This window comes from Centroberyx gerrardi, chromosome 9 (genome assembly GCF_048128805.1).
Source record: "Centroberyx gerrardi isolate f3 chromosome 9, fCenGer3.hap1.cur.20231027, whole genome shotgun sequence".
Classification (NCBI taxonomy): Eukaryota; Metazoa; Chordata; class Actinopteri; order Beryciformes; family Berycidae; genus Centroberyx; species Centroberyx gerrardi.
Genome location: NC_136005.1, coordinates 11,302,944 through 11,330,474, shown reverse-complemented (window position 1 = coordinate 11,330,474; position 27,531 = coordinate 11,302,944). Strand labels below are relative to the sequence as shown.

The following is a 27,531-nucleotide window of genomic DNA, read 5'->3' as shown; positions in this document are numbered from 1 at the left end:
TGGGGGGGCTGCAGGAATTGTATGGCTGTTAGTGTTAGCTTTGTGGTTTCCTCTCAATCAGTCAAATAACCAGCATGAGATGTCTGCTAAGAACCATCAATATCTGTCGCATCTAAAATCCCTTCTGATTAGCACAGCCTCCCCACAGTGTTGTTGGCAAGAGATAGAAAGTGAAGATGTGCTGCTGTTACATTAAAACCGTACTTTCTCCGGAATGCATAGTGATTAAATTAAACTGTCCATAGGGGAGTTTCAAGCAGATCCATTTTGGAGAAATTGTTTTTTCGCTTTCATTATGATATCCGCTAATTCTCTCCTTAGCTGGTTACAGGCCACGGATATTGAATATTACTGGACCAAGTCCCTCTGACAAGCAGCTAGATTGAATGGATGAGTATCCAGAGGGGAAGGCTGTTAACCGCACCAAAGAGAGAGAGTCAAGAGACTGCAATCGTTACAGTTAACTCTTGTTAGAATTAGCTCTTGTTTGAATTAGCTCTTGAAGCCGACTGTGGGATGCATCATGGTTAGCGAAGTCCGGCACGCTGAATTATCAGTGGCTGAAAATGTTCTGCGGTCGTCTAGCGCAATGACTCTTCCTTTGTTGGGATTGTTTCCTAAGTCTGTTCTTTCCAAACCAGTCAATGCACAATTTAATTTTCTGATAAGGGCCGTAGGTCACTTCATTTTCCACAGTGGTGGCCAGAAAGTAGCACATTATGTCACTCAGAAACTACTCTGCCTGCAGTATTTGTGGCAGCAGAGCAGACGTGTTTGGTAAAAGCTGTACACACTGTATGTCCTGTGACATCTGAGCTTAACTGTATAATTTGGTGTGAAACTACACAAATGCCTCTTTAAAATTTGACCATTGTATTATTTTTGGTTCACGTGAAGCTTTGAACGCATTCCAAGGGAAACTGAGATTAATTGGTCAATGAATTGATTACAGTTTTTCTCAATTGATCTGGCACATCTGTCCAAATTAATTTCATGACTCACACTGAAAATGAATACACACACTTACAGAGGCCACCTTATACTTCAGATGACTTCTTTTACACATAATGAATTGACTGCTGCGTGAAAAATGTAGCAATTAACATTGTGTGTATTGTGTGCCGTATGCTTTACTAACCCTGCTGACATCAATATGATAGATATTGAGCACACAGCCTGTTAATGTGACACAGTGGCAAACTGAAACAAAATATGAAACTTGTATAGAATTTTTGTTTAGTGTTTTAAAAAAAATATATATGTGTAGTTTTGTAATTTGTACAAAATTTATGAAAACGTATTTATTAAGAGTTTGGATGGCTGTGGTAACTGTTGAGAGCATGGACCTTAGTTTGGATAAATGTGCCAAATCACTAGAGAGAAAAAAAAAAAACACCTATAGTGCATTTGCATTCAGACTGGTGAGGTACAGCAAGGTTAGTACCTCACATCGCAAAAATAAATCTCCCTTTGCTCCAGACTAACTCTTACACTCATGACACACATTGGGTTAAACTATTTGGGATTGGAGAACCATTTACATTACATTGCCAAGCCTAGAGCCTGAATCCATATCTGAATTACATATAGATATTTTTACTATCAGAGACCCTGACCTATAGGAAAATCTCCTTTTAGCTCTGCAGGAGGTGGTTAGACAGTCAAGAGATGTTCCAATCAGTCAACCACCAACTGGCATCAGCTAATATTTCTAAATGAAATTAGTGATCACCCTACTCTAATACTCCAATCTGATTTTTTTTAGTGTGCCATTTGCATAGGGCGATGATGGCAATTTTTTGGAAAACATAAAATGTTAACAATAAAGGCAACAGATAAAGGGTAAAATGTAACACAGAATCACAAATGTATTCAAATGTTTTCTGGCACCAGCGTGTTTTATTGTCATTATAGCGGCGATGCTGAGGCAGCCCCTTGAGCGCTGTAGCCATCAGAGTTGCATCACTGCCAGCAAGCAGCGTGTTGCATTGGCTTTCATTGTCCACGAGAGAAAAAACGAACACTCTGAGCCAAAACGCATAGGCCTTTGATCTATCTTTAGTCTAGTTGTTAGAACGCTATGAAAGATTAGTGAATGAAAATCAGATTAGAGAATGAAAATCTTTTTTTCAAGAGAGATCTGGCCAAAAAAGGAGCATAAAATGTCACAGACAAACAACATACAGCAATGTACACAACCAAAAGTACAATTCATTTCACATTGTTGGTATGCGAGTGCAAAGTCTAAATTTGTTGTGAATGCTCAAAAGCCAGTAGTCCAGTATCAATCCAGCAGGCTCAGGTCATTCATGAACACCTTACTACCTGCCTTAAGATGCTTTAAATGTTTCATTTTGATAAAGAAGGGTGCTTGAAGATTTTTATTCATCATGCCTTTGGACTGAGCAATGTGTTTATTTTCTAAACCTTTAACTCAAGCAGTCTTTTTACCGTCCCTGTGTGAGGGCATTATGTAGGACTCTTAGTTATTATATTACGCAAGATTGTTCTCTTAATTTTCTTGGTTATATGTATTGTATCTGAACTTTTGTGACCTAGAAAGAGTTGGTGTGCCAACAACTCATTTCTGCACTGTACTGAATTAACATCTCTCTCTCTCTCTCTCTCTCTCTCTCTCTCTCTCTCTCTCTCTCTCTCTCTCTCTCTCTCCCTATGCCTCTCTCTCTTCCAACAGATGGCTAATAAATCATTTACCCAAATAAATTATTCATTCTGGCCGAAGAGCAAACATTTAGTTAACTGACACATAAACCAATATGCAGGCTAACACTTAGATAACTGATACACATAAAGCCGGACCAGTATCTTAGACTCAGTATATTGATATATGGGGCACTGACTTTTCATCTTGCATAACAACTTGAACGTAGGGGGTTCAGTGTGGGTATATGTGTGTGTGTGTGTGTGTGTGTGTGTGTGTGAGAGAGAGAGAGAGAGAGAGAGAGAGCAAGAGGGAGAGAGAGAGAGAGAGAGAGAGAGAGAGAGCAAGAGGGAGAGATGAGAAGGGGGAGTAAAAAATGAGAGAGCACACTGTGGGAGGCAGAGAGGCTTATATCAACTAAACCAACCAGAGCAGCGCAGTGTAGGAGTTCCTCAACACAATTCCTCACTCAGTCAAGACAATCCGCTGCGCGCACACACACACACACACACACACACACACACACACACACCACCCACTGTACTGCAGCCCCCAGAGCAGTTCTTGAATTTTACTGCCCTGCAGAATTCAGAGGTCTTCTTAAAGGGGAAATATAAGATCAGACTAGTCCAGTGTAGCCGCAAGATCTTGGGTCCGAACGCAATCCGTTCAAAACCTTGGAGGAAATCTTGAGCACGTATCGTGTGGCAAGAAGCGGCTGTTCGAGGACAGGGTCTGATGCAATGTCTTCCTCCTTGAGCATATATACAAAACAGATAGATGGTAAAAATCAATATTCAAAAGTTTGATTTTGTTGTTAAAATCAACTTAGAATGCCTCCGGAACAAGATAACTCCATGTCCAGTTTAGCCACCAGGCCACCTTGCTGCCAAATACACTTTAAAGCAAAATTCACATCTGTTATTCCAACCATCATGGATAGCTCAGTCAGTATTTGAGAGGATGAACAACTCCCTCCCTCCCTGGCCTATTTCTGAACATTTGCAAAGTCATTGAGATCATCAATGAAAGAGACAAGTTGAATTTTCTTTTTCAAGAATTTATTTCATGTGCATATATTACAGTATTGCATTCAACATTCTCTATGTACACAGTTTTGCCTCGGGGCGAAACTGCCCTTGAAAGTTGAAGGATACATTTCACATTCACATTTTTATTTGAGTTGTTAAAAATTCACTCATGAATGTGACTTCTGAGTCACTGTCATTTGCAGGAGCCTATAGCCAGAGGAGTCTTTGCAGTGCGTTCTGGGTGAGAAAAATGGAGCGTTTTTTGATCAGAGAAGAACTGAGTACGCAGCCTGAAACTATAGGAAATGTTGGCACCAGGCAGCCAGCAGTAGGAGAAAATGCCGACCCCACACAGACCATGCATCAACAAAAGATAAAACAAACAATATCGTAAACAACAATCAAGCGGTGGAAAAAGGACTGGTTGGGGACAGAGAGCGGGGGAAATGGCACCATCCTCTTCTGTAAGGCCTGCTGCCAGTTTCCAGCAGGGGGAAAGAAGTTAAAACAAATCTTAGTGGTACAAATGGAGTGTTTGGTTGCCAATATACAATGTAAATGTGTTATTTCATAGTTCAATAAAATTGCCCCTAAAAAGGATGAAACTACCCCTAAAACCTATTTGAGTTGCAAACTCAATCCTGCAGTACTGGTAGTATCTTTGTACACTACATTTTATCAGGAATCCATCCATCCACCACTTGATGCAGAACCATCCATTTGCATGCAACTCACTACTATTATCCCATGGTATGGTTGTTTTTTGTTTTTTTTTGCACTGCTGGACTCTCTGCTACTGATGCAACCTACTGCAAGCCAGACTGCTAGATTGTACATGCTGACTGTGTATATATGGTGTGTCTACTGTGTATTGTATATTTTGTACTGTCTCCTTGCACTGAATGTGAATCCTGTTGTCCCTACACACTGTATGCTAACATATATATATGCTCCTTATGTTATGATGTGAGTCAATATGTTCCTCCACCAAAGTCACCAAGACTGCATTCCTTGTACTTGGTAAATAGCGTAATCTGATTCTGATTCCTCTGTCTAAATAACACATGCTGTACAGTTAATATTCTTACAATAGTGAAGGTGCGCTCACATCATATTAGTTTGCTGCTTGACAGTGACACGGGGCATAATTCACAACGTTATCAGTATCATGGCATGGCGGTTGTCATGACAGATTTGTCACGCAGTGGGGAGCTGTCACTACTGCAGGGTATGTCAATGTTACTCACTTATCAAGGCTGACAACTCGGACCAGGGGATAAGCTCAGTTCACTGCAGTGGATATCTCACATAATGCCTGCAGATAAGAGCAGGGTGAGGGAAGCTGTTTTGCTGCAGTGAAATGTGTAACGCTTTGACAGCTCCCGGTGACTAAAGGTGACTATTTTAGCGTGTGGTTTTACCAGGAAGCTGTAGGTGTGTGTTGTCTGTGGCATCAATTAAAGCGCTCATAAAGTGGCCTCCAGGATTCAGCTGTCAGTCAAACCCCCTGACTTTTCTCCCTGTACTTTTCCAACAATAACACAGGTTTCCTGTACATATCAAAGATTCGCCTTGACCCTCCATGTTGAGTAATGTAAAACAGTTTTACCTGGGTATGTGTGTGTGTGTGTGAGAGAGAGAGAGAGAGAGAGAGAGAGAGAGAGAGAGAGAGAGAGAGAAGGAAAGAGGGGGCGAGAAAGAGACCAGGATGTCCACTGACTAACGGTGAACTAAATGAGGAGGCCATTTTTAGACCCTCCATCCCCTCGTCTCCATAACAACTAAAGAGCAGCCAGGACTGACTAATGGTTTGGTGAAAGATGGAGAGCTGGAGGAAGAGGGGGATGAGATGACAAAGGTGGGCGGGGGGGGGGGGGGGGGGGGAGCAGAAAAAAGAGTGATAGGGAGGAAGAAGAGAGAGAGAGGGAGGGAAGGGAGAGAGATAAAGTAGGGCGAAGAAGAGTGGAGAAAAAGGGATGGGACCGAGGTGAAAAGGGGAGGGAGCAAATCCGAAAAGGAAGAGGTAGAGCCGGAGAGAGGTGTGAGGCTATGTGAGGCTCAGGAGGATAATTCCATTTCTATATTTGTGTGGATGATGGTGAGCTATTTTAATCTCTCTCTCTTTCTCTCTCTCTCCCTCTCTCTATCATCTCTTAATTAAATCAGATGACACCCCATGTCTCCCAACACTACGGATGTGACTAATTCTCACCACTATACCACAGGAATGTAATTGGGTCTGTGTTTCTGTGCTTCCCGCTGTGTGTTGCTCAAATATGAAATCATCTTACAGCAAATTATGTGAAGGTGGTATGGGAACACTTTATGTAAATCGCTGTATGTGTACACTGAGGATACAAAATACAAGGAACGTCTTCCTAAAATTTGAGCTGCACCCCTTTTACACAATCCCATGTCTCAGTCGCCTTAGAAATCATTATTTAATTTGTTTCATCCCCTTCATCTACGTCTGCTCTTCATGATTGGAGTGGATTTAATAGGTGAAATCAATAAGGGATCATAGCTTTCAGCTGCATTCACCTGATCAGTCAATTTCATGGAAAGAGCAGTTATTTTGTTTGTATCTGTTCGTAAGTTGAAGTTATGGAGTCGAGAATCGGCGTATCTTTTGTACCTCTGACTTCAAGGTTGAGGGAAAAAAAAGCTGCTCCTTTCTCTCTTCGGCAACAAAGTTCCCTCCACTGCCTCTCTTGTTTTTACCATATTTCTCCATCTCTGTCTTTCACCCGCTAGGCATCCAGCTGAGAGGAGATACATGTGTGTTCAGGTCAATGGAGAAAAATGGAGAGTCGGAGAGAGAAAGAGAGGCGCAATTATAGCTGGAAGGAGAGAAAATGAGGGAGAGGGAAGAGAGTAAAAGGACCCAAGGAAGGCAGGTTGGAGGGAGAAAGGTGTGTACAGGGAAAAAGAGAGAGGTGTTGATAGAGAGGGGAAAGGAGAGGAGTAACGAGATCAAGCGAGAGAAAGGGGAAGGTGGGAGAGCGGACTAACGAGGAAGCGAGGAGGGAGGTCACCAGAGTTTCTCTCTCTCTTTCCCATCAGTCTGAGGGCTGAAGGCCACAGAGGTGCGTTTAGAGGGAGGGGAGAGAAAAGACACAAACAAAGTAAAAATGGAACTTTTTGAAGGACTTTTGTTTTGGTGTGTGTGTGTGTGTGTCGGGTTGATGTGTGTTCGCGACGTGCGTGTCTGCGCATGTGTTTGTCTGTGAGCTTCATGTCTCTCCAGCCTAAGGGTGTCCTGCCTCCCCTTGATGGAGCTGCTTTCTTTGTTCTCCTCCTAAATAACAGTTGTCACAGCCGTCCTCCCACACACAGGGAAACAGCCAAAAGCCCCAAAAAGCACGCTTGTTGTTTTCTCTCTCTCTCTCTCTCTCTCTCCGTCTTCACCGCCTGCTGGTGTAGACCCTCACGTTCTCACACTCCATATCTAACCACTGCAGCCATCCTCCAGCCATGTGTCTTAGCGTGTGTGTGTATGTGTGTGTGTGTGTGCGTGCATGCAAGAGAGAGTCTTAACTTTGTACAGCATATAGAATATTGTTTCAATCAAGGTGTTCATGTGCATCTGTAAAACAATAACGGTTCTTTTCTGTCTCTCTGTCTTGTGTGTGTGTGTGTACTTGTGTGTAGGATCCTGGCCACAGCAGGGGCACATATGAACATCCCTGTAGACCTGCGGACTCTGAGGGCAGTGCGAGTGCTGAGACCCCTCAAACTGGTGTCAGGCATTCCCAGTGAGTATTACACACCACCAGCTCACTATCTTATGGCAGGAGTGGGCAGCTCTCCCTGCAGTGTTGTTTTCTTCTGCTGAAACTGCAGGAGGGATGAAAGGGTTTTTGAAAGATACCAAGGCCAGTCATTTTCGATGAAGCTGCCTACGGTTGATATGTTGCACCAATATTCACTATCTTTAAATTTGACTATTTTCATGCTCAAAAAAGTGCAAGTATCCAGTGTATCCCCCAGAAATGTATATTTGGCTGGGTGGAAAAGCCTTTAGACCATCATGGGACACTACAACTCTTCATTGAAAGCCAGACTAATGAAATTCTTTTAGGTGGGTTAGAGCTGTTTAAAGCAGGGTGATTCATCTCACCTGTTCAATGCTAGATGAAACTCTGAGATGCATTATTGCATGAATTCATTTACAAACAAACAAACAAACAAAGAAAATGTGCAAAGAAAATCAAATTTCATCACCTCCATCATATTGGAAGTGGAAGACACTGACATCCAATATCTAATAAAAGGCCAATATCGTATCATGTATATATTTTGTAATATTGGGTATTTGTAAGTATGCATAGATGTTTTTTTTTTTTTTTTTTTTTTTTTTTTTACTTTTATAAAATATGTTGAAAACTCAATAAACATATTGTTGAAAAAAAAAAAAAAGGCCAATATTGGCTCAATATATCGGTCTAACCCTAAGGTGTACAATAGACATAAGAGAGAAAATCCTTTAGAGATTTAATCTTATACGTGTGGAAGTAATGGGTCTACAAAACATTTTTCTTTACTACAAATTTATTTTCATTTGACTTTTTTAGTCACTGTAGCGAGATGTTGCATCATTCAAACAAATCTCATGACCAGAATCTCACAGAGCTTTGTTGTTTTTACGTTAGCTCTGTTGGTCGCTGTGCGCTCTCCCTCCAGGCCTGCAGATCGTCCTGAAGTCTATCATGAAGGCCATGGTTCCTCTGCTGCAGATCGGCCTGCTGCTCTTCTTTGCCATCCTCATGTTTGCCATCATCGGCCTGGAGTTCTACAGCGGCAGGCTGCACAGTACCTGCACCCCGCAGCTGGGAATACTGGGTACAAACATGCTTCATAACTTCATACCTTTATAACCACATGAGTGCACCACACTGGCACATGCTGCCATATACCCACAAGCATACTTAAATACATGCACAGCCTATATGCATACTGTATATACACACATCCATGTACATCCATACATAAAGTACATACATGTATACATACCTGAGTTTGACTATTAATGTTAGCAGTAAAGACTGAAGCTGAGCAGAATTTTATAGCAGTTCTTCAGACGGACACATATTAGACAAGACAGAAACGGTATAAATTATGAAAACAGGAAAAAAAAAAAAATCTGTTATATTTCTGTGAAGCACTTTGTAACTCCGGTTTTGAAAGGTGCTATATAAATAAAGATTTACTTACTTACTTATGTCACAGTGCCCTAGAAAGACGGTAATGATGATAAAAGGGAACATTTCTGAATTTTATATTACACATTTGCCCACACACACACACAGATGCACACAATGATCATTTTGTGCCAGACCACTCCATTCATTATGACAGGCAATACTTACATCCTGTGATTGCCATTTCTCTGATAGTCTTCATCTTCAGCCAAGTGGAGTTTATTTAACTTGCATTGCATAAACAGAAAATTGAAAACAGAAAACACCTCTGCCACACACAGATTGTGTGGATAAAATAAGAGGGAGAGCTATTTACTTTGTAGAAAGGAATTTAAATGGTTGTAGAATCATGAATAATTCATAAACAATAGATAAATATGAATAAATGATAAAAACAGTGTTTTACAAGAACAGTTTTTTGACGGCAAACAGCATCATACACCACAACAGTGATAAAAGCACAGACACAAAAATGAGTGTAAACTGTTGCTGTTGTTATTGTTGTGTAATTGTGTGTGTGTGTGTGGTGTGTGTTCAGCTCTTCAGGTAGTAAGGCTATTGTCATAATCACAAACACACGCACATACACACACATATACACACATACACACACATATACACACATACACACACATATACAATAGCATTCCAGGCTGCACCTGGAGACTTGATCAAGCCAAACCTGCAGCGTTGTCCTGTATAATTAAAGCTAACAATACAGCATGCTACAATGGCTCATTGTAGATTCACGGTTGTCATTAACCTCCGAGCTGCTCCCATCACGCTGAAGTTGAATGGGCTGCAAGATAACACAGACGGATTGAAGTGAATATTTTCTCTGTCACTGAATGATCAGGTTACTATTCACAGAGGAACTCCGGTCCTCCATTGTTTAACAGAGAGGTTTCCTCACTTGGTTAGTCGGTAATCCATCTCATTCTTACTATCTGACACTTGAATGTCTCAAGGCTTTTGCCGACAAGGCTCTTCTGAAGGCACTGTCTGAGAATTTACATCAACAATGAAGGCAATGACGCACAGTTCAACTCTAGAGCAACGCTGATGTGCATCATTGGCTGAGAAGTTGCCTCAGTGTTATTACCAGTGGTGGAAAAAGTACTCAAATCCTTTACTTAAGTAAAAGTAGGGAGTTTAAACTCTAACAATGCAAGATATTGTATGAGCTTTTCGTATGTTTTGCATGTAAAACCATATTCTGCAAAGTAACTAGTAATCACAGCCGTTAGATAAATCTAGTGGAGTAAAATGTACAATATTTCCCTCTGAAATGTGGTGGAGTAAAAGTACTCAATACTCAATACTCAAGTAAAGTGCCAGTACCTCAAAATTGCACTTAAGTACAGTAGTTGAGTAAATGTATTTAGTTACCTTCCACCTATGGGTTTTGCAATGATTACATACTTCTTGCTGCCAGGGATTGTAATGCATTTTTGAACCTGGGTCTCAGTTTGTTGTTTGTTGTTGGGATGTTGCCCTAATAATTGCCTTGTGTATCACAAGCTTTACTGAACTTCTGTCTGTCATTGTATGTTTTCCTTCCATCTGTCCGTCTGTGTGTGCAGAAAACGAGACGGTGGACTCGTCTGAGTCCGAGTTCCCCTGCGGCGTGCGGCGGTGTCCGTCCAAGTACAACTGTAGTGACACCTGGATCGGCCCTAATGACGGCATCACCCAGTTTGACAACATCCTGTTCGCCGTGCTCACTGTCTTCCAGTGTATCACCATGGAGGGATGGACCACTGTACTCTATAACGTGAGACAGCTCACACACATGCACAAACGCATACACACACACACACACACAGAATGTCAGTCATAATCTTTTGCTGGATAGCTGCAAATCACTGAGGTGTAACAGTGTTGTGTTACAATTTAGACCCCATTAACCCTAATGAACTCGAGTGGCTTTGGCTCCCACACACTGATGCTGACTGACTGGATCTCTGCAACCCCTCCATCCCTCCTTCTCTCTCAGGCTGTCTGCCTACGGATGGACAATTAGATTTGGTGAAGCAGTGTGTGGGGGTTTAGGTGGTTTGGGGTAACAGGGTTCTGATTTCAGTGTTGACACTGCAGAGCGTTATGCGGATTCCTGCTTTTCTCTCGGCTCGACTCTCAGCTTTTCATTTGTATTCCATTGGACTTTAGAAATGTATAACCCTGTGTGTCGGGAGAGCTGAACAGAATACTGATTAGGCTGTCCACCTACTAGTTATGAAATATGGCAGCCTTCAATATCTCTCAGAATAAAGATTTAATCTGGAATCTATATGACGTGTACATTTTTGTCATATAAGCAAATGAGCTTGAAGAGTTTGAATTGTAGATGGAAAATTAGCTGTCAGGTCTGTTTTACTTTCATCACTATGAATATTAGAAATGTAAACAATCATTTTTCAGCCTCAAAATACATAGAATATATACATTATTTTTAGCTTTCATGTAGTAAAGCATAGTGTCAGTCTTTAAGGCCAGACAATTAATTTCAGAGTGGAAAATATAAATACTTATATAATATATATAATAACTGGTATTGGGGTGGTGACTCTGTTTCAACAGGGGGCACCATACTGCAGTTATGGAGCAGACCTTTAGGTGTGTTATTTTCTCCATGAAGAGTGCATGCTCAAGGCAAATGTAGCAGATAACTTCACATTAAGCTTCTCTGAAAGTCTGCCCTAACCAGATCTCAAAATGTGTCTTTATTCTTCTGTGTTCATGTGATGCATTAAATAATTATTACATCAGTGGGCCATGGGCATAAAGTTTACCAGACTCCTTGACTGACATCATTCAGTCCTCCCGGTCCATCCTGCAGTGCAATACACACCAAGTATTTTAAAATCAGAATAGACAGCTGAACCAGAAATGCTGTTGCTGTTGCTTGGATTGACTAAGAGGACTGAATGACACAAACTGAAATAATACTTTGAAATGCCCCAAATTTACTCAGAGAGATGAATAGTGAAAATGAGCACCATGCTGTATGTCACATTGCTTCTCACAGAGACATTTGTTCGGGCGATGAGTGTTGAAACTAACTACGTGATTCTCCTCTGTAGAGGAATGTCAGGCGGGAAGGTGGTGTGGTGCTGTGCTTCGTTAGCTGCCATGTCAGAATGAAAACAGCAGACCGATACAGCAGGTAGACAGGCAGGCAGACAGTTCGGTAGACGGGGAAACAGACACACAAGCCAGGCAGCCAGGCAGTGGCACCATCCACTAATTTGATCTAGCCCTTGCCTGCATGACCGCCCAATAAATCAAGTCCAATCATGTTCACCTCTGGTTGTAACCGAGCAGAATGACCTGCTCCTGTTCAGACAGTAATATTGTACAAAATCCTGCTCTTGTGAAATCAACGGAAAAGCATTTCGAGACAAACAAGCGTGGCAAATCCGTGTTTACTAAGGCAAGGGAAGGATTTTTTTTGTTTTTTTGGAATTCACTCATGAATCTTTCTTTCCTCTTTGCTATGTTTTTTACAGGTGGCTCCAGCTTGTTTCAACTCAGCTTATCTCAGTGAAGAGGCAGTTACAGACATACACGCACAAAGACACACACACACACACACAGACGTACACACACAGACGCCAACTGTTGCGCCAGGCTATAATTTGCGGTCGCCTGCTCTTTCAGTTTTTTATTGAGATGGATGAAGGCAGATGATTTGCCAGAGTGATTGTATTATGTTTCCTTAAGTGATGCTGAATGGGCTTTACTGATGAACGAGGAAGGATGCAGGAAAGGGAGAGAATGAATGGCATGCTGCTGCTGTTGTTCAACAGGATCTGCTGACCCTTAAAACCTGCTCTAATAATGTTTACTGTTACATGGTCAATTTAGCAGCCGTTGAACATACACAAGCGTACACACACACGCACACACACAAAGTAATATAGAAACGCACATTAGGATCACCTGAATATGTTCACAGATAAATATACACACAAAAAACTGGTCATGTTTACTTTCTCAAGCTCAAGGTGCTGAAGTAAAGCAGTGATGTAATGCGTTGTTTCTATATTGGTTTCATACAGTATCTCTCCTCTGGTGCAGGATACCTCCACTCTCCTCCACATTTTCTCTGCTCTCCGTTAGGCCACAGCAGATCAATACCCATCATGTCTCTGTTCGGCGCCCTCTCTGCTCTCCGGCTTCAACCTTCAGCAGCCACTCAAACACCTACACTTATTTTTCATACTATTTGTATTCCAGTCTTGTTGCCCAGTGGCAGCATGAATCAACTTCAGCTTGACTTGATTTTACTGAACTCTGGAAATTAAATTATTATTTTTGTTGTTGTTCCAGACCAACGATGCCTTGGGCCCCACCTGGAACTGGCTCTACTTCATCCCTCTCATCATCATTGGCTCTTTCTTTGTGCTCAACCTGGTGCTGGGAGTCCTGTCTGGGTAGGTTCACACTTCAGACTGAAGGGCTGGCTGGTTTTAGATAGATAGATAGATAGATAGATAGATAGATAGATAGATAGATAGATAGATAGATAGATAGATAGATAGATAGATAGATAGATAGATAGATAGATAGATAGATAGATAGATAGATAGATAGATAGATAGATCAACTTTATTAATAAGATAGATGATATTAGATAGATAGATAAACTTTATTAATAAGATAGATGGCTATTAGATAAATAGATAAACTTGATTAATTAGGTAGATAAACTTTTCTAGTTCACACTCAGCAAGGACTGAGCCTCTTCTTGTAGACACAGGTATAGACAGGGCTTTTTTTAGGATAGATTTTCGCCTTTATTGGATAGACTGAAGTAGAGAGAGAGAAGGAAAGATTGGGAGAGAGAAGTGGAATAACATGTGACAAGTGTCCTGGGCCAGATTTGAAATAAGTAAAGGTGAGGTGAGGTGTCTGATTGGCAGACAGATTAACAGTCTGACAGCTCAGATTGCTAGCTGGTTAACTGGCTGGTTGGCTGTTTGTCTGGTAAACCAGATGACATAAGTAGCTGGTTGGTTAACTCACTGACCGGTCAACTGGCAGGCAGACTAGCTACTGTCAAGCCAGGCAGCATCGTTTTCATACATGGTGTCAGAGTCTATACAAGTTAATGAGTTTTACAGAAAGGTTAATGGGCAATCCACTGTCATTATCTCCACAGTGAGATAGACAGAGACCTCCTTTGCCTTTGTCGTTTCCTTTTGTCTTCCCTTCCTTCTCCTTCACCTCCCCAGCTCTTCTCTGCTTTCCCCTCTCCTCCCCTCTGTTCACCTCTAGCCCCGATACCGTGCTCTCCTTTCCTAACTCCCTCTCCTCTCCTCTCCTCTCCTCCTCCTCCTCTCCTCTCCTGGTTGAATGATGAGGTCAGGTCACGGCAACAATAGCTCTTCCCCCAGTGACTGTCCTGTAAAAGAAATTTATCTCGGTGAGATCACAGTTATAAATACTGATGTGATCACACACACATAGAGTAAATAAATGACTGTGTGGTTTTGTTTGTTTGCAGGGAGTTTGCCAAGGAGAGAGAGAGGGTGGAGAACCGCAGGGCCTTCATGAAACTGAGACGGCAGCAGCAGATTGAGAGAGAGCTCAACGGCTATCGGGCCTGGATCGACAGAGCAGGTGGCATTAGTGTCTGCTCAGTCACTGCTCAGGGACGCCAAGGATTTGGCTCCTGATGAGAAAAGAAAATAGATGTTTCGCTTGAAGCTTTAAGGCTAATTATGTCGATTGTGGAAAACAGGGCTAATCTCAGTCCATTCCAGTCCAATCAACTGCTTGTTTCACCACAATTAAGACTTAGGATGGTACAAATTTGGCATGAATGTACACACTAAAATTTTTACTACCTTAGCATCAAGTCAAGGTATTTTAAGTCATAGATACACTACCAGTCAAAGGTTTGGACACACCTGATTGAATGTACTATGTTTTTCATTATCTTAAAGCCATCTTGATCTAAAGGCTTACGCTTAAATGCTTCAAATTTGTTTCTTAGACAAATATAAATAGTGAAGTTGATGCCTATGAATTAATTTCTTTCCAAAGCCTTTGCCTTTCCATCAAGGCAAAGGGAAGCTACTTTAAAGAATCGAAATTACAAGATAGTTTTGATTTGTTTAACACTTTTTTGGTCGCTGCATAATTACATTTGTGTTATTTCATAGTTTAGATGTCTTTACTATTATTCTAAAATGTGAAAAATAGTCAAAATAAAGAAAATTGCGTGTTTCCAAACTTTTGACTGGTAGGATGCCTGTATACTGCCCATCTGAGCCATCATCATCTACTGCTCTTTTCTGATCGTGGTTTGACTTTTTGTTTTGCAGAGGAGGTGATGCTTGCAGAGGAGAATAAGAACTCAGGACCTTCTGCCCTCGATGGTAAGACAGTAAAGGTCTTTGCTTTTGCTGGCTCCACTTTGCATACTCTCTCTCTCTCTGCTTAAATTGTATCTATTTTATGCCGGCATGTACACTCTATGCAGATGTGCTTTTTAAAGCCCATTCAGATATATGCTATTGTACTGTATGTATTGTGTATCTGATCAATCTTGTGTTTGTATCTGTGGTTTTAATGTTGACACACCGTATTTTTTTCAAATTGAGGTATAAAAAAAATCTTCTCCTGTGAGGTTGAATTGCATTTTCATGTGGCTGATTGTTTTCTCATTCCTGATTTGAGTGAATTGAAATTAAGATTGCTCTTATTACAAAAAAGCCCAATCGGCTGAGAACACACACTGACCAGAATATTGTTTCTGTTGCTTTTATTGTGGTGCAAAAAAGTAGGTGCCATTGCATCTTCAAAAACAATTCTCCATGCCACATGTCAGAATAAGCACCGATATTGCTAAACCTGTCACTAAGACACCGCGCACCCCACATACAGCTAAGCCTACTGTGACCTCTGACCCTATCAACTGTAGTCTGACCTTTCCTCCCCACCAAACCAACAGGGTTTTTATTAAATGTTGATTGATTGGCAGCTCTCAGGAGCCTCCCAGAGTGGAGTACAGGTGGTAACTATGGTGAGAACCGTCTTCTGTTCTGCTCCTCCCCTCACCAACTTCACCACCCCTTTTACCACACACACAAACACACATACTCACACAAATGAACGCTATAACATAGAAAAAGGAAAACAAGTCCTTATTCAACAATTCAACAGCCAATTTGTTTTTTGTCAGTTGAAGCACAAAGACGCTCTGACCTCTCCAGGGAAAAAGAAATTTGGGCCTTAGTGTTAAATAACACAACTCTGTAGTAAAAGCGGATAGTGGGTCCAGCTGTTGAGATGGAAATAGATGCACAAGCTCTAATAGCTTTGATTAAAAAGAAAGGTGGCACACTGCTGTTGCCTTAGCAACCACTGGTCTGAAAAGGCAGCAGCGTGTGTGTGTGTGTGTGTGTTTGTGTGATTATGTGTGTGTGTGGTTGTGTTTGTGTTGACAGGACTCAGTGTTCCTGCCTTTAGCAAACACTCCTGTGTGTGACATGGCAGCAGTATTTTTGTGCATCTGTGTGTGTTTGCCTGCGTGTTTGATCAGTGGCTTATTAAAAAAAAGGCAAATATTTACCGCAAATATTTTGTAAAATCACAAGGTAGTGGGTTGGGGGGGTGGGGGGGCGGTGGATGGAAGGTAATCATAGACACATCCCTCTAACTCCCTCAGTGAGAGTTCACAACATGCTCCCCATACTTATTAAGGCATGTCTGCACTGCACGGTCTGGACCCTGATGCTGTACAGCAGCTCTTCAACATGGCTCGCATAAGAAAAAAACGCATGGCTCGTCAAGCTGCCTCTGAGCATGAGTTCCCATGACTGAGATTGTATCATCAAATAGCAGCGGAGGGTTTGCATTCAATTGTTTGGATCATTACACTAACATTAAATGATCATTTTGGCCTCATTCAGCTGCGGTGCTAATGAGCACAAGTTTCCCTTTCGGCTCCAACTTTACAGGCATCAGCTTGTCATGCAGATGATCCTTACTGTGATTTCCTCTTATCATTTACTCTTTCATTATCTTTTCATCGCATTATATGATTCCAACCTTGCATACTGGTGCCTGTGTCCACCTATGGGTATTTTAATACTATTTGGGTGGACATACACATGGCAATTTTTGGGCAATGTTGAGGCAGGCAACAAAGTTGGATAGAGTCAAAAATCAGTTTCCTGGCAACAAGATGTGCTCTTGGGCACTGTTGCTCAACCATGTTGCCCAAAAACCTGCCCTGTGTCACTGCCTTCACAGTATGTCCCATCTAGTCTCACAGTATGGATAGGTTATATCGTCTGAACAGCATGTTTTGGGACCGTTATCTTCAACCCCCTCTGTTCACAGTGCTGAAGAGAGCCACCACCATCAAGAGGAGAGGGATGGATGTGGTGCACCGAGGGCAATCAGGCGAGGAACAATATGGTGACATCGCCTCTGTGGGTGAGTGGATGTCTGAACAGGCTTATAAATATGGGCACACAAACTGGAGGGCACATGATTTGAAAATTAATGCACCTTAGCATCCAATAAGGAAGAGTCTGCTGAGCCATGAGCTCTGCTGCAGTCTTGTTTACAGGTCTGGGAATGCATGTTTGATATTTGTGTAAACACTGCGCTGTTACAAGCATGATTCAAGAGTGGGCACATACAAGCACTGTTGGTTAAACCATATTTTCGCTCTCTCTCTCTCTTTCGCTCTCTCCCCCCCAGGCATCCCCATGGCCAGAGCCAGTATTAGGAGTGCTAAGCGAGGTCCCACGGCGTATTTCCGCCGGAAGGAGCGTCTCCTGCGTATCTCCATCCGCCGTATGGTGAAGACGCACACTTTCTACTGGACGGTGCTGGGCCTGGTGGCTCTCAACACGCTGTGTGTGGCTATCGTTCACCACAACCAGCCCCTCTGGCTGTCCGTCTTCCTCTGTGAGTCGCACCTCATTTCATCTCAGCACGTTCTGCCGCAAGCGGGTTACATCCATATCTGGGATGTGTCCAGGCAGTTAATACACATTCATTCTCGCTACTATAAAAGCTGTCTCACGGGTCTGAAAGTTGTTGTTTTTGTCATTATAGTTGCCACAGTCTTTGTATTTGTATTTTACAATATGTTAATGCCTGTGCGTGTTGTTGTTGTTCCAGACTATGCAGAGTTCCTGTTTCTGGCTCTGTTCCTGACTGAGATGTTCCTGAAGATGTACAGCCTGGGACCGCGCCTCTACTTCCACTCCTCTTTCAACTGCTTCGACTGCAGTGTCAGTACTCCCTCTCCTCCTCTAGATCTCTGTTTCATTCTCTCTGTAATCTCGCTCCCTCTTGCACAAGCGCATGTGTACTTAAATTATGCAGCATCAGTTCCCTCTTCCTCTATATCTGTCTCTGCTGCTTTGCCTCTCTCTCTCCTTCAATTTCTTATTCTCTCTCACTCTCTCATAAGTGCAGGTGGCAATGGATTTGTGGCTATGTGTTCTCATTAAGGCTGCTATTGTTTTCCTATATATATCTCTAGGTAATCGTGGGCAGCATCTTTGAGGTGCTGTGGGGTTTCTTCAGGCCTGGCACCTCATTTGGCATCAGTGTCCTGCGTGCCCTCCGTCTGCTGAGGATCTTCAAGATCACCAAGTTAGTCTCCCTCACTTTATGCCAACTGTTTAGGACTGGTATTTTTACTATTCACTAGGGATGGGACGCTATACTGAAATGCAACATATCGCAATACAACAATGTGACAATACGTATCGAGGGGCAGAAAAATTAATCTCAATATTAGCTACATTTTATTCTGCTGTAGTAATCACAAATGAGATGACTTTGTAATAACATTTTTTTAATTGTTGTTTACATTCTAGCCAGCCAGTGCCATTGCTATAAAGATTTGTGGCTCAGAAATAAACAGAATTCTGCACAGTCAGACTTTGTTGTCATTGAACTTTTACGTATTACATCGTATTGTGGTTGTATTGAAACATGAACCCCATATCGTGTATCGAATCATAAAAGCATATTGTCCCATCCCTACTATTCACAATGAACTACACTCTACTGAAGACAGTGAAACCAAAATTTTGAGCAGCCTATTTGTAAGCTCTATAATTTTCTTATTATCCTTACAGACCGTTTTGACATATTTTGACATTAACACAAGATACTGAGTTATCTTTTATGTCCATCTTTTTTCTTCTTGCACTTATGTGGCATTTTGTGTCTGTCAAGGTACTGGGCGTCACTGAGAAACCTGGTCGTCTCTCTGATGAATTCCATGAAGTCCATCATCTCCCTCATCTTCCTTCTCTTCCTCTTCATCGTTGTCTTCGCACTGCTCGGCATGCAGCTCTTCGGTGGCAGGTAGCAATAGATATTCAGGCACAGTCGTGTCTGAGTAGAATACTGCCGCTTAAGTCCTGTACAAGCAGGAAAAAAATCTTTATTTTAATTGCTCTCTGTGCATGACTGCTTGCTGGTCCATAACGAAATGGAGTGAAGCTAGCAACTAGCCAGGCAGAGACAGACGTGAAATCAATTTGACAGAAAATACAGACACTTGTTCTCTCCCACACAGTTTGGTAAACATTTTCTATCTGGTTCCAATAAATACACATTCACAAAACATGGAAAAAAGGCTAAAGTAGACTTCGTGGTTCAGTAGATTCCTCCTTATTGAATACAGCAGTGCATTCATTTTCAAATGTCAACTCCCAAGCCCATTCCTCTGCCCCATCTTTTCTCGCGTCCTCACACAATTGAAGAGAAGATAGATTGTCCTGTGTTAGGCCTGTCCTCTGCCGTTGTTTGCTTACTACCAAGAGACGGTAGAGATTTAAGATTCTGTCTTTGTCACACACATAGCTATTGTTCCTTGGTTTTCCCCTGAGTCGAAGGCTGTTTCCGAGAAGCTGTCATTTCAATAAAGGCTGGGCGAGGTAGACAAGCATGGCCTTGTGTTTGAACTGGCCTCCAGAATACAGAGCGCACAGAAAACAGCTCCCACTCCATCAGCCAGTCAGTGGGATAGGAGGAGGATCGATTTCTCTCCGACAGAAAGAGAGTAATCTAAAATCCTAGACCTGGCTCAGCTTTTTAAAGTGCCATATGTGTCATATCTTTCTCTCAGGTTCACCTTTGAAGACTACACGCCGACAAACTTTGACACCTTTCCTGCAGCCATCATGACTGTCTTTCAGGTCTGGAAATAAACCAGTCACTGTAGTTTTATTGCACTCTACTCACAGCAGAAAGTAACCCAAGCCCGCACACAAAGTTATTACAGTGAAGAGAATCACAGTATAAAGAATGTGTAATTATGTTGAAACTACATTGTAGTTACACTCTTAAATGTGGGATAACCTTTGTGTGTGTGTGTGTGTGTGTGTGTGTTTCTCAGATCTTGACTGGAGAGGACTGGAATGAGGTGATGTACAACGGTATTCGCTCTCAAGGAGGAGTCAAGTCTGGCATGTGGTCCTCCATCTACTTCATTGTGCTCACTCTGTTTGGAAACTGTATCCTTGTTCATCCTCCCTACAAGGAAAAATATGAAGGGTTTCATTCCATAATGCCATATATTCATTGCCTGCTTTTCAGTAGGTAACTTAAATTGAGTGCTCCCCTTCATGTTAAAGTACCCTAATTTGTTTTAATTGCGCGTTTTTCAATCTCTTTTTTCAAATTGTGGATGTAATTTTAGAATGAGACTTTAGGAATGTGCAATTTTCAGTTTCATTAGCAGTAAAAAAAAAAGTTGAAATGGTTGGAAATTAAGCTTTGTTTTGAAGTAATTATAAGGTAATGTCCTTGCAGAAGAGCAAGAAGAAGTGATTATATATTTTTTTTCTGTGTGATAGCACTTTGACCGTGTCCTTAACACAGTTGTGACCAGACACACTGCTGAATGTCTTCTTGGCCATTGCTGTGGATAACCTTGCTAATGCACAAGAACTCACTAAGGTAAACTAAATAGATAATTAATGGGGGGGGGGGGGGGAATTGAATTACATTGAATGAACAAGCCTTGTTTTATATACCTTGTCCTTGTCACCTTGCCTCCTATATAAAGCTTTTATTCTTGATACTCTGTCTGAGGTTTTCTATTCTGTTGTGTCCGGTTCTGCTCTATCCTGCACTCATCAGTTCTGTTCTATTCAATACTTTAAAATTCATGATTTTAGGTGCTGTAATTTTTCAATCTAATTCTCCTCTCCTCTCCTCTCCTCTCCTCTCCTCTCCTCTCCTCTCCTCTCCTCTCCTCAGGATGAAGAGGAGGCAGAGGCAGCGTTCAACCAGAAGCATGCTCTCCAGAAGGCTAAGGAGGTCGGACCAATGTCCTCCTTTATGTCTTCAGAGTAAGTGCTGTATGCAGCCACTCCCCCTGCCTGACCTCCTCCTCTCCTCCCTCTGTCTCTCTCCTCCTCTCCCTCCCTCCCTCCTTCCCCCGGGGAATGTCTATATAGGACTAACCAACGGTACTAACACTCAGCAGGAGTCACTGTAGCCTCCAGCAAGTTGTGAGTCTATCATGTGGTGCAGTAGTTTCACCCTACTACTGAAACTGCAGCATACACAACAGCTATAAGATGGAGGCTAAGGGTCACAGCTTCAAGCTGTGCTGCTAACAAGAATGTGTAAGTGCTGGCTTTCAGCACTTCAACGTCATTAAAGGCCTATTGAGAGAATCGGTATTTGAGGCCGTCCAACTAGAGAGGTATTGATACGTCTTTACTGACAGGTCTATCTTGTCTCCCAGCTGCGCAATTTGCTCTAAATTGAAGTCCATGTCTCCATGGTTACTGGCAGGCTTACTGGTTTCACCAGAGGGTGGGGGGTTGCTTATATCGTTGCTATAGAGACAGGGTTACTTAGTGTCCAAATTAATATTGTGTGCCCATTACAGTAATGTAGTTTGGTTCTTAGCGAAGACTCTTCCTTCTCTGGGAGGATTTTGTTGCCAGGACAGAGTATAAGGAAGTATAGCAAAGTGTCTGAGAGGCTTTGATCTGTTTAAGTGTTGTTCCCCATAAAACATTAGATTTCTAAAGAAATGTGACTTTTATGCACTTAATTTTATCAATGCCCAGTTACAGTATAGATGATCTGCCTCAGGGAATGGCTGCACAGTGCCTTGTTGTAGGTGGTGGAGGTGCATGTGCATGCATAGGAGTGGAGGCCGCTGGCTATGTATGCACGCTGTGTATTGAAAACAGAGCAGTTTGCTGCATGGGCATGTGGAAGACATGACGAGATGACAATTGAAAGTACTTCCGAGGTGGATTTCTTGCCGCTTCAATAAAACTTTCAAGATAGAACTGAAGAGAAAGAAAATTAGAGTTGTGCTTTAGTTTCAGTGCAGCCAATTTTAAAGCGGCTGACATACTGAGGGTCAGGCTCTTGTCAGAAGCCATAGAGAAGAATGGAATACCACAGGGTCGCCTGGGCCAGCATCTGTATTCAGAGAGGACACTCTGAACTTTAAGGGTTTCTGGTCTCATCTCTGATGTCAGCGATGAAACCCCAGCAGTACCTGCCTCCGCTGACCTTGGAGAAACTTGCATGAGGGTGTTTGCTCAGTGAAAGAGGGGAACGCATGCATCTGGCCAGCATGATCAAAGGAAGAAAAACAAAATGTACACGCACACTCACTGAGAATGATTTGCAAGTGATTGATGCTGGACTGAAATATTTTGGATAATGTTTTCAGTGTGCGTAGAGTTTTTCTTCCTCTGTGCAGAGATTTTAATCCTTCACCCAAATGCTCTTGAGCGTTCTGAACTCTCTGAATATTTTGAAGCTCAGCACACAAAATTCCTCATTCAGCTCTACTAGCATGAACTGAAAGAATGCTAATGTGTCAGTCCTCTGAGGTGGCAACGGTGCTCAGAGATGCATCCCAATGTGGTTGTTTTGTTTAAAGGGTATCGAAATAATGTCCTCCCTTAACTGTGTTTGCTGATGGAGCCCATCTCTCTATGTTTTATACCTGTACCATACTGTAGCTCTGACTATCTGTAACATCTCAATCTACCTGAGGTGTCTTCTTTATCAGTGTTGCGCTTATTGTTGATGTTTATGAATGTTGTTCAGACTGTTCTAATACTGCTACCATCTTGTTTGTCAATGTGCCGCTTGGCTCCGATGGAGACACACACCAAAGCATCAAGCGTCCAGTCAATATTTAGCCTCCAAAATGATCAGCTAATTATGATAAAACGTTTAGAAAGAGATATGCATAATGGAAATATTCCCAAACAAACAGATTAGATGATGTAGCAATTAAATATGTTTGGAAAGTCTTCTGTATAGCAGTTTTACCCTTGACTAATTTATACTTACCAATGATTAACAAATTAGGAACAGTAGATAAATGGCATTGAAAGCATACACAAAGTTGTTTTGCATGATTTTAAATGAATTTAGTCTCTGTGTACAAGGGTAGTAAATGGGTTTTGAGGTTTGTTTTGCTGTGTGTCTCCTGGCCTGTTTTGTCTCTGCTCACAAAAGCACTAATGTCTTGTTTTCAACCAATCGCTCATTGATAACACGGACCACACAAGAGTCCACGCACCAGTAAGTAACACTGTCTGTTCAGCTCTCTGAATCTCTCACAAACGCCTGCCTGATTTTCTTAAATGGGTAAATGTTCTAGACTCATCTTCTTGTATAATATTCTGTTCATGCTCTTTCCTGTACCTCCAAACTCTCAAATCTTTTTTGATTCCGCATTTTTGTATCTACGCCACTGATTTCATTCTGCATCTTTCACTTCTTTTATTATAGTCACACAACAACTCCTCCTGGTTTGGTTAATTTATCACATAACATCTTCATTGATCCAGTAAATTGCTTCATGTTGAAATGAAATTGCTTGTTGTTGTCTGTGACAGTGATTCTCAACCTTTTTCATATCAAGGACCCCTAGTTTAGTCCACATTAGCGCCACAGACCCCTTTTTGATGAGATTTTGTCTCTCGGACCCAAATCTGAGAATATTTTTACTGTTAGATATGATTTTGTCCAGAATTCCATGACTATCTGTATTGTAGGTAGAGAGATAACAGTGAAACTATGATCAAAATAGTCATTCTTCTACATTTTCTAACTTCTTGTAAATGAAATGCTGAAGTTTAATTCATCAATTTGCTGGGGACCCCTGGAACTCCCTCAAGGACCCCTGGTGGTCCCCGGACCCCACGTTGAGAACCACTGGTTTATGAAGCGCTTGAACATCAGACCAAAGCTCTTGCTGTGTAATACTCATTTCTCGATACAAATGTCTTGTTTACTATTTTACATTTCATAAAACAAAAAGGGAAGCAGGAATGTAGCAATTTGAGTCCATCAGAGCAGATTTGGAAATGCTATTTTGAAACATATTAGCCTTTAGGTGAATACCCTGAATGCAAATAAAAGTTGCTCCAGATTTGGATCAATAAATAATACTACAGGCTAAAAAGAAAATGTCTCAAATCAAATGCTAACAACCTTAACTAATGGTAACTTAATCCTATACTAAACTTGGCACTGCATATAATAACTAAATTGCTTCAGGCTGCTACAATACACTGATATTGTGTCTTCTCTTTCTCTCCCCAGTGGCAGCCGGAGGAGGCGGCCCTACCTGTACAGGAAAAGAGCCATCCACCGCAGCCGGCCTGCCTACTCCTACTCCCTGGAGGAGGCCCAGGGCAGCATCAGGGAGAGCTGCCCACCCCCGCCTCTCAACCCCTCTAACTCTTTCATGTCCAGGAGGGAGAGGAGAAGAAGGATGACCATGTCAGTGTGGGAGCAGAGGACCAGCCAGCTGCGGAGACAGCGCCAGATGTCCAGCCGAGAGATCCTGTTCAGCAGCCCCAGCGAAGAGAAGGACGGGCCTCCTGGCTCCGCCCCTGCCCCTGCCCCTGCCCCTGCCCCTGCCCCTGCCCCGGCCCCAGCCCAGCCTGGACAACCAAACCAGCAGTCACAGAACCGCAAGTCCACCCAGCACACTCCTTCAGGCAGCCTGAAGTGCCTGGAAGACCCCCTGGCCTCCCCAGCCAAGACCCAGGCTGCAGGCTCCTCCGTCCCCATGGATGCGCCTCTAGATGTCGCCCTGTCTGGTGGCATACCTGAGCCCCCGATGTCAGTGTTAGTGCCGGAGTCACTGGATCCCATCGACATGCCGCTGCCCGACCCTCCTGAATCAGAGCCCGTCTCTGAGAGTGGAAAGCTAGGCATTAATCAGAGTCACAACCCCCTGAATGAGCGTCGGAGCCCCAGGCTGAACGGTGAACGGCGACACAGGGCGGTGAAGAAGTTCCGGCCGCCGGATAACGGCGACACTCTGACCCCTGAGATGGGAGGTCATGGTGGCGTCAGGGGCAGGAGGGCACCGCTTCGCTGTGACCTGCAAACCGGGGCCAGGAGTCAGGGGTCGTCTCCGGGGGATGGAAGCCGCTCGGCTAGTCGCTCCGTCAGTAGGGAGAGGAGGAGAAATCCAGGAGAAGCAGAGGATAAGGAAGGAGGGGCAGGGAAGAAGGAGGGAGAGACCTGCCAACCTGAAGAGAGCAGGTGAGACAGATCTGCTCATCTAAGATGCGTTTGAATGGACAATTTTGGACTCTGAAGTTACTCCCTCCCAGTAGACAGTTACCTGCTTGAGGTCATGGGCTTTCTCTTACTGTATTTTCCTCAGTTTGTTGGTTTATTACCATCAATATCAACACAAGACACGTATGTCTCTCTCTCTTCATATCTACCCAGTAAAGTCTTTCTCTGTGTATCTACAGACAGGGTGACCAGAGCCAGGGAGGGGACGCTGACCCACCAGACACCCAGAAGCAGGAAGAGCCTCCTCAGCAGTCAGACCCGTCCGCTCTGCAGCAGACCTCGCCCCCTGGTGTCCCAGAGGGCAATAAGGGAGACACAGAGACGGACCATAGCACTGCAGTGTGTCTGGACCAGGACAAGTCTCAGTTCAGCTCCAGTGTGATCATAGAGGTGCCCAATGTGCAGTCGTCCATGGAGCTCTCCACTATCACAGGTACAGTAGAGCCTCTTGGTCCATAGCAGTTTGGCACTGTTGGTACGACTAAAGGTTTAATTAACTGAATGATTATTGATGAGTTGTTGCTTTGTTAATATAGTTTTTGGCTGCTATTTCTATTCTTTTTTCTTTTTGTCATCTCTATCCATATCCTCTCTTCCTTCTTCTCATACTACCCAATCTTTCCTCTCCTCCTCTTTCTTTTTCTTCTCCTTCCCTCACCTCTCCTTACTTCTCCTTACTTCTTCTTCTTCTTCTTCTTCTTCTTCTTCTTCTTCTTCTTCTTCTTCTTCTTCTTCTCCTGTCCTCCTCCAGTCAACAGTAAGGACCCTGAAGCCTGTAAGCCAGAGAGGGAGGAGGCAGAGGAGACCAAGCCCGTCAACACTGTGACTCCAGACAGCATGTTCATCTTCAAACCTGACAACCCGTAAGTTGCTACCAGGGCTGCAGTCAAGACTAACCATTATCGAGTCCAAGTCGAGTCCAAGACCAGGTCGAATCGAGTTTGAGTCAAGACCAATTCCAAAAAGGGTCGAGACTAAGTCAAGAACGAGTCCTGAACAAATCGAGTAATGTTCTTGTCAAAAATGGAAATAGGCAATAAAGAGGGTATATGCATTTCTAAATGCAAAAATGATAATTAAGGAGTTTTGTAATTTTCTCTGGATGAACAGAGATGTAGATTTGCCTGCAAAGGAGCTCTGTATTAAACCCTTCAACATCCACTGGCGGGATGAAAAGTGCATTGGAATGCATGTAGCTAGCCAGTCATCTTTTAAAAAGTTATAGATAAAGATTATAGAAAAAGTTGAGTTCACATACATTAGTGGCTGAGACCTAGACAAGTCTGAGTCACAATAGGCACAGGACAAATACAGGTCCAAGTCCACAGAAAAGTGAACTCAACTCCAGACTTGAGACCAAATCCAGACTCCAGTACTAAAGCCCTGGTTGCTCCCTCTCACCCTTCTCTTGTCCTTTTAACTGCTTCTCCTGCTGGAGTAGACTTCTCACAGGAGTCCTTATAAGTGGAGTGGACTCTTTAGAAGTGCATTACTTTATAATGTTGATGCGATGAGGAACTGGTACTCCAAATATCACATGTGGTCGCAATAAATTTTCACCATTGGAGCATTTGCAAAGTGTATAGACATCATTCTGAACTTTTCAGTTCAGAGTTAATTAGGATTTGCTGCACTACATGCATCTTGTTATTCCCAAGCTTCCCCTCTCCTTTCCCTTATGAAACTATCCAATTTCAGCCTGTGTAAAATTACAGTCTTATTCTCACTTTCTTAATTATGTCACCCCTCCTCTCCACTCCTCTCCTCTCGCTCAGGGTGCGTCGAGCGTGTCACTACGTGGTGAACCTCAGGTACTTTGAGATGTCCATCCTGCTGGTCATAGCTGCTAGTAGCATAGCGCTGGCTGCTGAGGACCCTGTAGCCACCTCCTCTGACTGGAACAAGGTGTGTGTGTGTGTGTGCACATGTATATATCATAGCGTTAATCTGTCAGTGTCAGAGGCCCAGCTGTAACATTAATGACTTAATACCATCCAGAATATTCCTGCTGTTTTAATGATTTCATTATCTCCTGTGTCATTCTGTTAACTCCTGA

At 42.7% G+C, this 27,531-nt stretch overlaps 1 protein-coding gene across 1 annotated transcript in view; it reads left to right on the top strand.

Annotated features, from left to right (window-relative positions):
* cacna1ea (calcium channel, voltage-dependent, R type, alpha 1E subunit a) overlaps positions 1-27,531 on the top strand; it is a 64,483-nt gene that overhangs the window by 16,977 nt on the left and 19,975 nt on the right. Inside the window, exons 4-23 of the mRNA XM_071921764.2 lie at positions 7,345-7,448; positions 8,377-8,535; positions 10,478-10,668; positions 13,227-13,330; positions 14,404-14,519; positions 15,227-15,280; positions 15,886-15,927; positions 17,250-17,345; positions 17,616-17,825; positions 18,042-18,154; positions 18,409-18,521; positions 19,113-19,244; positions 20,011-20,080; positions 20,281-20,398; positions 20,776-20,843; positions 21,147-21,238; positions 24,483-25,436; positions 25,655-25,908; positions 26,227-26,338; positions 27,251-27,380. Of these exons, the coding sequence (XP_071777865.2) occupies positions 7,345-7,448; positions 8,377-8,535; positions 10,478-10,668; positions 13,227-13,330; positions 14,404-14,519; positions 15,227-15,280; positions 15,886-15,927; positions 17,250-17,345; positions 17,616-17,825; positions 18,042-18,154; positions 18,409-18,521; positions 19,113-19,244; positions 20,011-20,080; positions 20,281-20,398; positions 20,776-20,843; positions 21,147-21,238; positions 24,483-25,436; positions 25,655-25,908; positions 26,227-26,338; positions 27,251-27,380 (3,232 nt within the window). The remainder of the gene's footprint in view (positions 1-7,344; positions 7,449-8,376; positions 8,536-10,477; positions 10,669-13,226; positions 13,331-14,403; positions 14,520-15,226; positions 15,281-15,885; positions 15,928-17,249; positions 17,346-17,615; positions 17,826-18,041; positions 18,155-18,408; positions 18,522-19,112; positions 19,245-20,010; positions 20,081-20,280; positions 20,399-20,775; positions 20,844-21,146; positions 21,239-24,482; positions 25,437-25,654; positions 25,909-26,226; positions 26,339-27,250; positions 27,381-27,531) is intronic.